Source organism: Chamaea fasciata, unplaced genomic scaffold (assembly GCF_029207755.1).
Source record: "Chamaea fasciata isolate MVZ Bird 193981 ecotype frontalis unplaced genomic scaffold, bChaFas1.0.hap1 SCAF_3, whole genome shotgun sequence".
In the NCBI taxonomy this organism is placed as follows: domain Eukaryota; kingdom Metazoa; phylum Chordata; class Aves; order Passeriformes; family Sylviidae; genus Chamaea; species Chamaea fasciata.
Genome location: NW_027094088.1, coordinates 35,667,531 through 35,681,760, shown reverse-complemented (window position 1 = coordinate 35,681,760; position 14,230 = coordinate 35,667,531). Strand labels below are relative to the sequence as shown.

Below are 14,230 nucleotides of genomic sequence, written 5' to 3'. Positions count from 1 at the left end.
ACAACAAAGTGGTGGATATAATCTCTTATTCTGAGGAAGGCCAGCAGTCTTTAGAACAAAGTATGGATTTCTGTTCAGTAATCTTAAATTGCTTGTTGTCGCTGTGTATTATTTATCCTGCCAAATTTTGGGGAAGACATGATGCAGAAGAGGAAGCGAATACAATTCTTCTGCAAAGACTCTCTTTTAATTGAAAGGAAGAAGAATTGAGAAAAACAGCTATCTTTCTAAAGTTGTTAAGAACCTGCTATACTTATAAAAAATATAAAAAGAAAGCTTGATTTTATGGTCATGTGAACATTCTTTTTAATTATTGCTCTTTTCAGGTGTTAGTATACAGTTTCTGTGTTCCCCAAGACCTGAAGAACCTGTAGAGCATGTTACATCTTGCTTACAAGCACTTCATACTTTATTGGATTCCCCTTGTGCCAGGATCCATATTGCAGAGGATCAGGTAATGCATGAGCATGTTGTAACAATCAGCTTTTCCTATGTCGTGGTCTTTCATCTATAATGATTACAAGAGCTGTAATTATTTTTTGTGTGAGAAATGTATTTGTTCATCATAAGCAAGTGACATAACAATTAGGAATTGTTTAGTCCTAATTAATGCTTTTCTGTGTATTTTGTTTCACTGCAGCTCCTTGGTGTTGAACTCTTGAGTGTGCTTCACCGACTCCTCCTGACCTGGGATCCTCCTTCAGTACAGCTACTGGTTACAGGAGTTGTCCAGCAGATAGTAAGAGCAGCTCAAGATTATTTGCAGGAAAAAAGGAACACGCTAAGTAAGATTCTGAAAACACAGCTTGCTTTGCAGAGTAAATAAGCAACAGTTTTTCATATTGGAAAAGGAACTCGGTTGCATTAGAATATGGGTACACTGAGGAGGAAAATGTGTGTATTCCACAGATGATTTTGATTGTGTTCACAAATACCTGCTGATTTCTTAACTCTAGTAAGGTGTATTTTTTCTTCCTCTGATCATTCTCATTTCATGTCATGATTTTCATTAATTTTTCTGGAGTAAGAGTGGTGCAAATTATACCCAGCACGCCCCTTACTAATACCTTGCTCAGTTTCCTTAATGTTTCTCTACTGACTGCCTCCTTAGCACTTCATTTACCTTTTTTCTGAAGTTTAATGGTTTAGCTACCAGTACATGATATTGTGGCGTGTCTCTGGCACTACTGACATTCAAGAGGTGAGTGAATTGCTCCTGAAACCAGTATGAAAAGTTGCCTGCCCAGAAGATCTCGCCAGGAAGTGGAGCAGACTTGCACCTGGGTTCTTTCTTCACTGACATTCAGGGCACTCAGGGTGTGTCAGCTGCCAGGAGCTCTGGGAACAGGGTGTGCAACAGGAGCAAGGCAGTTGGCATGGAAAGGCATGCTCATGCTGCCCAGAAGTGCTGCTCAAGACTGTACAGGACTGCTGGAGTCAGCATAATGATGGTGGTGACATACATCAACACAGTCTGCTGACTGAGGGACAATCACCTCTGCTCATCAGAGGCCTAATGGCCAGGTTTGAAATTCAGATGAAAATGCTGATGTGCCTGTCCTCCAGAGGCTTGTCTGTGCGGTTTGGCCTGGAAGTGACACTGGTCTCACCTGTGAGTTGTGAAGGAAATGCTTGTGAAGGTGAGCAGACTCCGTGGTGTCAGGAAAGGTAAATGGAGGAGAGAAATGTTCTTCACAGAGAGGTCCTGCACATGCAGGAGCTGAAATCCCATGTTTCTCAGGAGAGACAGCCATGGGCTGTTCTGGAATATGGCCCTGGAGGATGATGCTTGCATGAAGGTAGCAGCTGCAATACTGTGACTTCCAGCAGCAAAAGGCTCTATCTCCAGATATCCAGTTGAAGAACACTGTGGAGATCTGGCAAGAGAAGAGGAGCCAGCTGTCCTGCTTTGACAGGAACTGATAACACTGAAAGGAAGTGAAGGGTGATAGCAGTCAGGAGCCACAGGCTGCCTAATCAAGAAGGGGAGGTGAATGAAGCCATGTTAAACCAACCCAAAGAAACATTCCAGTCAAGCTATGGGAGCCTCATGAGAGGCTTTTACCATCCAGTCATGTGCTGGAAGGGTGACACTGCTGGAGGCTAACACTCAGAAGTGTATGAAGCACAGACTTCTTCAGTCCACATGCTGGACAATCCAAATAAAGGTGGGCCTCAGTGGATTTGCTCTGCACTTATACAGAAGAAGTGGTTATGAAGGTTTATGGTAGTTCTGGCTGTGTCAGCTGTGTGATAGCGGAGGTCATAATTTCAAGGGAAAAAAATATGAGCAGCAGAGTAAAAACTTTGGCCTGACTTGGCAGAATTTGGCTTGTGCAGGAAGCTTGTAGCTGAGATCTTGTGGTAAGCTTTCCTGAAGGGCAGAAGAAGGAACATTTGTCTTTGGTGACAAAATAAAGCTCATTCACAATGATCATGGCAGGAGGCTGACTTGGCTGAACAGGTAATTTCGACTGAGCTCAAATGTGACATGAAAGTGTATGGATGTTGGAAATGGGGACAAGCTGCCAAGGAAGACTACTGAAGAGTTTGTGGGTATGGAGGAGTGGAACTGGGAAAGCACAGTTTAGGTGGAGCTGAGACTGATGATGAATGTCCAGTGTGACAAGAACAACTTTTATAGATGCGTTGTCAGCAGAGGAAATTTGGACCTGCTGCTGAATGGATTGGGTGATCTAATGGCAAGACACAATAGAGAAAATGCTACGGCACTATTATCTTTTTTGCTTGCTCCTCCTGTGTCTGTGTCTAATGAGCAAGCCTAGGGGAGGGCAATGCTACAGCAGGTGAGTGTGCAGTTAGGGCCTGCTCACAAAAAAGCCAGCCATACCCTGGCACTGGATGAGATGCATCTGAGGGAGCTGGCTGATTACATGCTAAGTTTGTTGCAGTCACCTTTCAAAAGCTGTGATGCTGAAGAAGGCTTTCCAATGAATGGCAAGAATGCTGTGACTAACTTTGAGTAAGATGTGAGGTGGGGTTTGAGTGAACTTGCCAGTAAGCCTGTTGTGCTTGTTGAAAGGTTTTTGAGTAAATTTCTTTTGAAACCACTTCTTAGTACATTAAGTAGAAGAATGCGATTTGAAACAGCACAGACTGACAGAGGGCAATTAATGTCTCATCACCCTCTGTGATGAAATAACTGGCTTTGGAGGTGGTGTGGTGGATATTGTTTACTTAGACTTCTGCAAGGCTTTTGACCCAGTACTGTACAATATCATTGTCAAGTTGAAGTGATGTGGACTGAAAAGTAGGAGAATAATTTGTTGGACTGCTGTGCTTGAACGGAGTTTAGTGATTCAAGTCTGACTGGCAGCTGGTTGCAACTGGTGTTCCTTAGAGATCAGTATTGGGCCTGATACTGTTGAGCATTTAGGACAGATAGGAGAGAATATCCCCTCAGCAAATTTGCGGATGATACCAAACTAGACAAATGGTGGGTGTGCTGGAGGGTGCTGCTGCCGTTTAGGGGAATTTTGAACTGCAGGTCTGAGAACCTGCTGAAGTTCTGCAAAGACAAATGGAAAATCCTGCATTTGGGATGGAATGTGCATTGGTATGGACTGGTGAGCAGACAGATTGGATAGCAGATTTGCCAGATGATGACTTGTGCGTGTGAATCTCTGGTGTGAAACCTGTGCAGTGCTGATAGCTCTGTTATTGGGCTATGTGAGAAAAGCATGACCAGTGGATTAAGGATATGGTTATGAAGATAGATCTGGAGCAGTGCCTAGTTTTCTTCGCCCTTCCTCCTCATTCTGAGTAAGACAGATGTTGACATACATGAAGGAAGTTCAGTGGAAGTCCACTAAGCTGCTTAGGGGGGTGAAGTATGACCTGTGAGGAGAGGCTGAGAGAGCTGAACTTGGTCTGCAGAAGAGAAGGTTAAGATGAGATAGAATAGCAATCTCCTTTCTTAGAGGGGATTTAAAAACAGTGCCAATCCAGAGACTTCTGAAAGGCCTGTGGTGGAAGGACAAGAGGGAATGGACACAAACTGCAGCAGTGGAAATCCAGATGGGATACAAGGAAAAAAATAGGCGCTGTGGGAGCGGTGATGCAGTAGAACAGGTGCCCAGGGTTGTGGTATCTCTCTGCTTGGAGATACTGAAAAGTTGACCAGCAGTCTGAAAGCTACTTTCTGAGGTACTTTTAGTGACCTCTTCCTTTTAAGAGACAGTCATGGATGTTCAATCATCCCTTTACCATTTCTTTAAAAATCTCATATTAGATGTACTGTTTCCATCTTTGGCTAGGTAAGTTAGTTTCCAAGAGGCAACCTGGCAAATATTTCATTGATATATGGTTATGTTGGGTAGGTCTGCCAGGTTTTCTGTTACCTGAAAGAAGTGAAGTAAACCCTGAAGAATATTCTCTTAATAAGGAAAATTACTATCTTAATCTGGCACAATGTACTGTTGATTAAAAAACCCACCGATAGCTTTTGCCCATTTTCCATGTAAAAACAGAGAGAAGATTTTGCTGGAACTTGAGGAACCAGCACAACTGAAAATGCAGGCTCTGTTCCTTCATATGAATTAATGGAATTGTTTACTGTCAACCCAGTAAGCTGCTTTTTTCAGATTGATGAATGTGATAACAGTAGCAATCATTTAAATTCATAGGAGCTCTATAGGGGTAGTTCAGGCCAGCTTTGACTTACTGAATCTCTGTTGCTGTTTAATGGGAGAAGGAAAGACTGCAGCTGGCTAAGCTGCCATCAAAAGCGAGACTTTTTGAACTGAATACACTCAAATCATGAACTCAGACATAGAATCCTACAGTGCTTTTCTGTTCTCTTATTTCATAATCAATTTAGGCTAGAATAAGATTTTGTCAGGGAACATTTAATTAATCGCTATTAAATAAAAAAAAATATCATCCTGGCTGTTTATTTGGCATTGTTTCCTGTTAATTTTATGATCAGTTTTAAGAGAAGCAAAATAATTAACTGTAGTTTTATTTTGCGCAAGACTACATTTGTTTTTGTAGTTCTAGAATGGTTTTTAGTAAGTATTGTTGCAATCACAATACTTCTAAGGCTTTTTAAACTCCTTTAAGTCATTCTAACTAAAATTTAGTCTGACATGAGCCATGCTTGTCCTCTCTTACTGTAAAGCAACTTTTTCTTCTTGATTTTTAACTTCTTTGTGAAGAGTGTGTCATGTGATCTTTGGTATGGGATCTTAACTGTCTCCTAAGACATTTCTTCCCTTTTTCAGATGAAGATGATAATGAGGAAAAAGAAAATCCGCTTGCTTTAGGAGAGGGAGGTGAGAGCGGTGGTCTTGTGCCTGGAAAATCTCTAGTCTTTGCAGCCATGGAATTGCTCATGTTTATCCTGGTACGACACATGCCCCATCTGAGTTCAAAAGTGTCGGATTCTCCAAGTCATGTAGCTGCCAAATCCCACCTCTCTGAGGAAAGTGCACGTCTCGTGGCTGCCACCGTTAATATTCTGTCTGACCTGCCTTCCCTGTGTTCTCCAGCAGGTAAGGCACTGGAACAGAGTATGTGTGAGTGGCACAGTGAGGATATGATGCTCAAAACAAACTGTAAATATAGTGCTGTGAGTGCTTTAAGGGCCATCTATTAACAAGTATTTTTAGGTCATTAAATAAATAAAAATTCAGGCTTTTCCAGTGAGCAGCATAAAGGAAATTTGATTTTTAGTTTGCGTGTGTGCTGCAGATTTGCTGAGGAAATTAGCTGTGTACCAATCTGATTTTATTGGTCCCCCCCCCCCCCCCCCTTTTTTTCATGCTTTTGAAACTTTTTGGGCAATTTTAGTCATATTGTTAAAGAACAGAGACATTTTGGAGATAATTAAATTCCTGAAAAGTTCATGAAAAGCGGCAGCTGTATGGAAAGACAATCCTACTGAGGGAAAACCAGCACAATTCATCTGTAGTACACTTGGGCCTGCAGCCGTTGGTTGTCAGTCATTCCCAATGTGATTATAAACTAAATGGAGCTTTCTTCTGCCCAGGAAGACTGTCACAAAGGATGTATGTAAGCTGGGATAATTGCACTGAGTGAAGTTCATGGGTAAAGAACACAATTACATGGGAAGCTGTGCTCTTTGACTTTTGCTTTTTGGAGAGAAAATTGCTTAACTGTTGTCTCAAGAATCTTCGGGAAGTTTCACCCAGTCATACAGATAAAGACATTTTAAAGTTGGTCCCCTAATGAGATGCGCTGCAAATAACATATTTAGACAAAGTTATGCTCAAAAGACAACATGTCCTGTCTTCAAACAGAAATTTGTGAATTTGTGTCTTGCACTTCTTTAAGGAACAAGAGACTTTGAGTGTTGGAGTCATGCCCTGTTTTTATTTGATTCTTTTTTTTTTTTTTTTTTTTTTTTTTCTGGTCAGGGTGATGAGAAAGAGGGTGGGCAAAAAGAGTAACTTTTACTTCTCTGTTGTCTGGAGTGAGGTGTTACTCCCAGTATTTGGCAAGTGGCCACTATACTATAAGTAGCTCAGAAACTACTGTTAGTTTAAAGAGCGGCCCCTTCCTGTCATAATTGTTCTACTTCATGTATTTGTCCTCACAGTATTCCCAGAAGCAGGAAAATGGCAGGATTTCTGTTTCCACAGGTGTGGGAAAATGAAGCATAGAAGAGATATGGAAAGAGGCGTGACTTGATTTTGCATGCCTAAACCCAACAGCTCTCTTTTTTCAGTCCTGTAGGGGCTTAAAGTGTGCATGTGTTACTGAAACTCCTACAGCCTTTGTCCAGGATTTGAGACACCCAAACAGCTTCCTTACTTCACCTCTGCGGCTTTTACCACACACCATCTTACTTGGAAAGTGCTGTAACTTAGTTTGGATACTTGTTTCCAGACCTCTTATTTTTGCTGTTCATAAGACCCTAGTGACATGTAGATCCTTTTTTAAGGTACTTAGCAATCTGGATGACATACCATATATCACATGCCATGTAGGACAAAGCTTTAATAGCTAAATCATCATTTCTGAACTGACAGCAGCATTTCAATTGTTGGCTTGTATGACTTGTGTTATGATACATTTCAGTAGTACTGATGAATGAATTTGGTGATAGAATGTTGAAGGACACATATCACTTGTCACCTGAATTGCAGTTTATCTCATCTCCTTTGTCTCCAGCCGTACACATCCATATTGGGAAAGACAAAGAGGTTATCTATCACACTTTAGAAATTCTATTTTATCTTTTTTTTTTCTTTTTTTTTTTTTAGGGTGTATGACAATCTTACCCACTATCCTATTTCTGATAACAAGGGTATTGAAAGAAACAGCTGTAAAGTCAGCAGATAATCAGGTCCCACCTCCAGTCACTGCAGCTCTTCAAGGGATAAAAACTATTGTTACTCTTCCAACAGTCAAGACTGATGAAACTCAGAAACAATGGACGGGTCTTATCCGCAGCACTCTGGCATCTATCTTGGAAGACTCTCAGCCTGGTAAGTGCTTTCCCAGTGCAGGAGGTAAAATTCAAGAAAAATGGATTTTCTCTGTAATGAAAAGGCAAGTATGGTATCTGCCTATAACTTAATGTAAGACCTGAACAAGCAAAACTCCTTAGTTGCTTAATAGATTTTGTTGAAGAAAAGCACAACATTGACTTTAACAAAGTAGTTATATGTCAGGAGTTCCCACCTCAGATTTGTGCTTGTTTGGTCTGTTTTCTTTGACAGTGTTGATTGTAACCTCCAGTTAGAAGTTTTCCCTTTTGCAATGCATCTGGCAGCCCCTGCCTCTCAGGTTTTATGCTGGCACAAGTCATTTACTTTTAATGACAGTCAGTGTTAAAGTGAATGAGTGGGAAGACAGCCACAGATAATTGTGGCAAGGTTCATACTGGAGTAGGATACTCACAACACTGTTAAAAGCTTTCTTTGGTGAGAAAGTAATCCTGGCCAAAAAATCCCTGTTACTCACCAGCACAATGGTTACCGTCTCTTCAGAGAACTGCAGACAACCTCTTATGGTTCACATACATGCTTTGCCTTGCCCTTCAAGAAGTGAAAAAGATGTACTGTCCTGGCTGCATAGTTAGCAAAAGAGAGACACAAAGATTTTCCATTTGCATGGTGGTAGTTAGCAAGAAAAACATCCCATTACATTGCCAAGGAGCCATTTGTAGAGAGTGGAGAGAGGCTTGAATGGAGTTACTCATGTGAGAGATGGGGAAAGAGGAGGTAATTGCAAATGATTCTGAAATGTCCAAAGGGGGAAGATCACTAGGTTTGTGTTAACCAAGCCAAACTTCTAATTTGATTTGTCACATCAGCTCTTGTTTTCCAGCCTTTAGTTACTGTAGAGATTTCACAGGCCCTCTTCCCAGAAACATCACTGGCTGGAGGCCTTTTTGCAGGCTTCAGAAATTTTCCTTGGTTCCTTGCAAGAGGAGTGTTTTCCTTTCCAGTCTTCTGTGAAGTGTGGTAGATCGCACACACAAAAATCTAAGCAAGGTGCACTGCATTCAGTTTCAAACCTCATCATTCAATGAAATTTAAACAATGCAAATTTAATATAATTTAAATAATGTAAGAAAAGTCACTTAAAATGCTTGGAGTAGTTTTTTGAAGTGAGGTTTCACATTATGGCTAAGCCAGTTGAGTGACCAGCTGACGTCTGTAAAGGGCAGTCATGCTGTTTTTCTTTTTTGCTGACTTTATATATACTGTTTCTTTGGTTCTGCTCTCCTCTGAGAGGCACAGTGTGGACCAACCAGACCCGCAGAACAGTGCTTTTAATATCTATTATAATAGTTTATATATAAATACACCTATTTTTGTTCCTGTTGTGAATTTATTAATGAGATCTGGGAAGACAGAACTTATTCATGCAAGGAAAAAAAAATTGTGACAATGGCAAGTACAGGCTATTTAAAAAGCAAGAAAGATTAAAGTAGGACTGTTCCAATTGATGACAGTTGGCTTCAGATCACCTAGTCTGTTCTGTGAAACCTCATGTTAAGTAAAAGTTGTTGCCATGCTGGATATCTGTTTCTTACTCTGCTGTATCAGCTGAAGATAATAATTTTAAAAAGCAAAGTAGATCTTTAATGGGGAAAGGATCTTTTTTCCTCTTGTTTCCACACTGAAAGCAAAAAGCATGACGTGGTCTGAGAAGGTGTATGTGTGTGATGATGTTTTCCTTGATACTAAGTTTCAGAAAGATTTACTTACTTTATTAAAACGACTGTTTAAATTAGAGTTGCTCAGATTTTTGTCAGTCACAGTCAATAATGATATTGTAATAAGTAAATGCATGTCCAGTTGCAAATAATTTCAAGTACATATATTTCCTCTTTGTGAGTTTATCTGTGTTCACTGGCTTTTACTAAAAATGCTAAAGCCTTTTTGGAATAAGCTAACAGCATGTTTGGTTTTGTTTTTCAGAAGCCTCTAAACCTCTTCTTGATGAAGTAAGCATACTTACAGCTATTGCTCTCTTCCTCTGGTCAGCAAGCACTGAAATAATTGGAGTGCAGTCTTTACAGAATGGATGTATGAACAGATTTAGAAGTGCATTGAATTCTTCTGATCCTTGGGTAAGATCATGTTATAGGAATGCGAATGATATGCAGCCAGCAGAAACTAATTGTGATATATTTAACACATTTCCTGAATGTTTTGTGATGCTTTTACTTCAGGGACAGATACTGCTGTCAAGCTAACTAGAATTTTCAACAGTACATTATTGAAACTCGAGCAGAATAACCCAAACTTAGTGCTTCTAGATAAAGTGTTTATGACCTTGTGCCAGGTTCTTGGCTTCAGCTTTTTAAAAGGCAAAACCAGTCTTTGTATCAGATGGAAAGGTTGTTTACCATAGAGGGGTGACATTTTTACATTGGTGTTGATCTTTCATAATACAAACTAAACCATTTTTCCATAGATAAAATTACAGCCCACATTTCTGATCAATTTTATATCTTTTTGTGCAAAACCTGTGCTTATTTTGTGTGTTCATACAGAACTCAGTTTGTGAGCAAAAATACAATTTTGTGGCACCGTCGGGACATCTACAGATCATGATTCATTTGTCTCATGATTTCACTTCTGCCCTTTGGCTTGCCTTTGTGAAATACCTTCTGAATTATTTTGTCATTGAAGAGGAAAGTTAAAAAGTTGTAGACTGACTTGGTTTAAGCAGGCTAATGGGCTGTATGATTAGTTCAGCTTAACTTTTCCAGCCATGTATGTATCAGTTTGAATGGGTATACAGATCTGCAGGTGGAAGCTAAGGAGAAAAATCTATGATGTTTCCACAAAGAAACACTGCAGAGATTCCTGAGAAGAAAAACACGCAAAAAATGTGGATGCATTTAGGGTCACGGCGAAGCATTTAAAATTCCTGTTTAGACTGATAATTCTCTGTACAGGGCAGGTGTTTTTCAGCATGAACATAAAATTCAGTTGATTCCTAAGCCTGACTCTGGATGGAAAGCTGCTTAGAATTTTATTGTGTGAATGGAAATGTCAGTTGTATTAAGCGAAACTTTTGTGTCATACTCTCTCGGCTCTGTACAAACACATGAACAGTGAGAGAGAGCTGTCTCTCGCCCACTACCCTGCTGGAAAGCTGCCCGTCAGCTGGAACTCACCACTATTTTTGTAACACACAGAGTAAGTTTGGACAGCAGCCAGATGGTGTCCACTCTCTTCTCACCGATGTGCAGAGCATATACTCTGTAATACTTGTGTGTTCATTCTGGCTTTTTAAATGTAAAATACTCCTTGGTGTAGTCAGTAATGAGACACCTGTTTGTAATAAAAGCATGATTGTGATTGTACTAAGTGCATTGAACTGATTATGGAGAAGACTCTTCCAGAGAAACTACTGATGGCTTAAAAGAAATACAGGAGTATTTTTGAAACTATAACCACATGAAAAGGTCAAATATCATGTATAGTAATAACCAGAAGTCTGGTGAGCTCAATTCCCTTTTGTTCCAACAAAATAACTCAGTTGAGAGACCCAAGTGTTTCGGTGCTATTGGGCAAGTTTTGCATGAGAGTGTGACTCTTACGCTTTGAAGAAGCTCTGATTTTACCTTTCAGAAGTTTTTGTAGACTTCCATGAATGCACAATAGTCCAAAGTTTTATATTACACAGATCAAAGGAAAAAAGCTTGGATGAAATTCTGCTGTCAGATGCAGTCATGAAACTCTTTTGAAATATGGCTGCATTTAAAGAAAATATTTTTACTCCTTATTTCAAAGGCTAATCTAATCATCTCTAACAACTAATAAGGAATGAGGTTTAAAGAAAAACAGAAAGAGAAGAGAATTATTTGTAACAGTATGGAGAGATAGAGGTAAAATTTGTTGAAAAGGTCAAAGATGATGATGAATAAGGCATTAAGGAAAAATGCTCTTCTGTGGAGCTCTTCTATAAAGCATATAAATGATATGAGAAGTGTTATTATTTCTGACCTTAAATATTGTATAGAAAACCTGCAGCTGTATACCATTGAATTAACAGTAATATGAGCTGCATAACTCATATTTTCTTAAACGTAGTTTTTACGATCTATGCTTTTTATTCAATATTTTTATTTATATATCTGTGTTTCCAGTAATCTCGATCTTCTCACAGATCATTTTGTGCAGTAGTACTTCCTCTAGAACATTTCTGTTCAGCATGTGCTTGATAACTCATCCTGCTAGGACTTGGGTGCAGTTAGAAAACATGTGCCATGTTTTATCCTCACATTTGTTGTGAGGCTTCACCTTTTCAAAAATTCTGAGTTATTTGTGTGGGACTTTGGAGGAAGATCTTTGTATGGCCGCAAAAATGCTTTCATAAATTCATCTGAACAAGATCATCAGTGAGTCATTTTCCCAAACCATGGCTTTAATAATCTCTGCTTTCCACAGAGAGGGAGGAGGATAAAAAATAAAATGGAAGGATGAGGAGAGCACTCTGTGATCACTCATAATATGGCTACACATATAATCCTAAGCTACTAGCAGCACAAAATGGAGAATGAGAAGCAAGGATGGACAGGCCTGACACTTTTGGCTACAGCCTTGTCTTGTTTTAGAACAATAAGATCACTTTGTTCTGAGTCATTTTTTTGGGCTGTGTTGCCCTTCTGGAATTGGAATAGCATATCACGATTTTGAAGATTAAGCTACTATTCGAGCTGGTAGTTCTGAGACTTAAAGATGTAGTTCACTGTGAACTGGTGTGACTGACTTGTATGATATTAACTCTGCCTTTATTTTCTCTGAGTTTATATTGTTTCTGCTACGTAGTACCTGCATGTTCTTTCTAATTTGCCTTCCTCTTATTGAACACTGGGCTAATAATGCTTTATTAGATGGGCTGTGTTGCTGCTTTCCTCTTACTTAGTATGTTTCCTTCCCATTTAGTAGTCTCTTTTTTTTTGTTTTTTTTTTCAGTCAGAGATAACAGAGTTGATTAATTCCCTGAGTTAACAAATAACTTTGAGGTCAATGTATTTATCTTGGTTAGGTTCAAGCCAAGTGTTACCAGCTTCTGCTTTCTGTGTTCCAACACACCAACCGTGCCCTGTCAACTCCATATATTCATTCATTGGCCCCTATCATGGTTGAGAAGTTGAAAGCTGTGGAAAGGAGCCGCCCGAACAACAATCTGGAGCTTTTAGCAGTCCAGGAAGGAATTAAAGTCCTTGAAACATTGGTTGCCCTTGGTGAGGAGCAGAATAGTAAGTATTGAGGATTTCTAGAGGAATGAGTAATGCTAAAATAGAATGTTGAACATCAGAAATGTTGCAGTTAGGAATTTAATGCCATAGTCACAAATGGACTGTGTGTGCAACATGCTTTTGTAATTCCAGTGCTAGAACTTCTGTATACATGAACTTGCATAGCATGTACAGTATGATATGCTGCAGCCTTTGCATTTCTGGTGATTGCAGGAAAAATATCTAAACATGAACTGCAGTAGCGAGTGATATTTTATTCTGTTTGGAAATTTGTATTTCATGCTGTTTAAATTTACTTTTTCTCATTGTTAACTTTAATTATTTTAGTAGACTTTTATCAGGTTGCTTCTACCAGCTCAACAAGTTTTATCTAAAGAGCCCAAGAAATTGAACTGTACTGGTTAGAATATCTTGATTGTAGATGAAGCAAGATTCACTAGATAAAATATATTATTTATAGTTTATCTTTGAGTTAGTTATTATTCAACTGAAACAATGTGCATTCTGAAGTCTTACTGTCTTTGATATTTAACTTCAAATGCTGAAAAAGTTCCTTATAAAAATACTGCTGTTCGTTTTGGGTAGGGTTTTTTTGAGGGTTTTTTTTTGTTGGTTTTTGTGGGTTTTTTTCCCCAACACACTCCTTGTTGGAGTTTCTCTTTTTTGATAAAATACTAAATTTCTTGAACCTCATTTTGCTTCTGGAACAGTTGTTTGAAACACAAGTGAAATGAAAATGAGAGAGTAACTGAAACAAATGAGGAAACAGAATGTCTGATTTTTTGCTGGCTGGAGACAATCACCCCATGAGTATGAATTAGTCAGAACCTTTAAGGGAAAATAATTAATACTCTGGTAATCTAAAACAATTTTGTTAAATGAATTACCATTAATTTTTAACCTCTTTGAGCTTAAAATGTACAATTACCAGGTTGCATATTTCAAAAGTGTACTTACATTCTTTCTAGGTACAAAAATTTGTTGCTTAAGTTTAGCTGCCTTTTTATTCTCAGGGTCAACCCTCTTGATGCCTTTGCCATTTTGGGGTGTGGCATAACTAGGTCATGCTAGCTGAAGCATAGCTGCCCTGCTAGTTTTTGTATTAGGATCTCCCAGACCAATACAACATAAATAACAGCAAATAGCTGTCCCTGACTTCTTTATGAACACTTGCACACTGATATCACTTCAGTTATGCTCACTGGGGAGGTGGATAGTCAGATTCAATTGAATAACATTTCTGTCTGCCTGAAAAGTGCTTTGAAATCCTTTAGTATGATAGGCACTCTACATCTTACACTCTTTCATCAATGCTCTGCAATCAGATGGTGCAAAAGCATCTCAAAATAACCATCAGGATCAACATGACTGTAATGAGCAATCATAGAAATCTTAAACCTGGTAAGACAGATTCGAGTGATCAAAGCACAGGAAGCCATCTACATTTCGGTTGTTTTAATTTGATAATTTTTTGATTACAGTTTCTAATGTCAGTTCTGAAAACAATGTTGCCCT

The 14,230-nt window shown here is 39.1% G+C and overlaps 1 protein-coding gene across 1 annotated transcript in view; it reads left to right on the top strand.

The window, feature by feature from the left end:
* HEATR5B (HEAT repeat containing 5B) overlaps positions 1-14,230 on the top strand; it is a 57,965-nt gene that overhangs the window by 40,945 nt on the left and 2,790 nt on the right. Inside the window, exons 30-35 of the mRNA XM_066178579.1 lie at positions 327-454; positions 641-785; positions 5,244-5,513; positions 7,248-7,472; positions 9,417-9,568; positions 12,502-12,715. Coding sequence (XP_066034676.1) covers positions 327-454; positions 641-785; positions 5,244-5,513; positions 7,248-7,472; positions 9,417-9,568; positions 12,502-12,715 — 1,134 coding nt within the window. The remainder of the gene's footprint in view (positions 1-326; positions 455-640; positions 786-5,243; positions 5,514-7,247; positions 7,473-9,416; positions 9,569-12,501; positions 12,716-14,230) is intronic.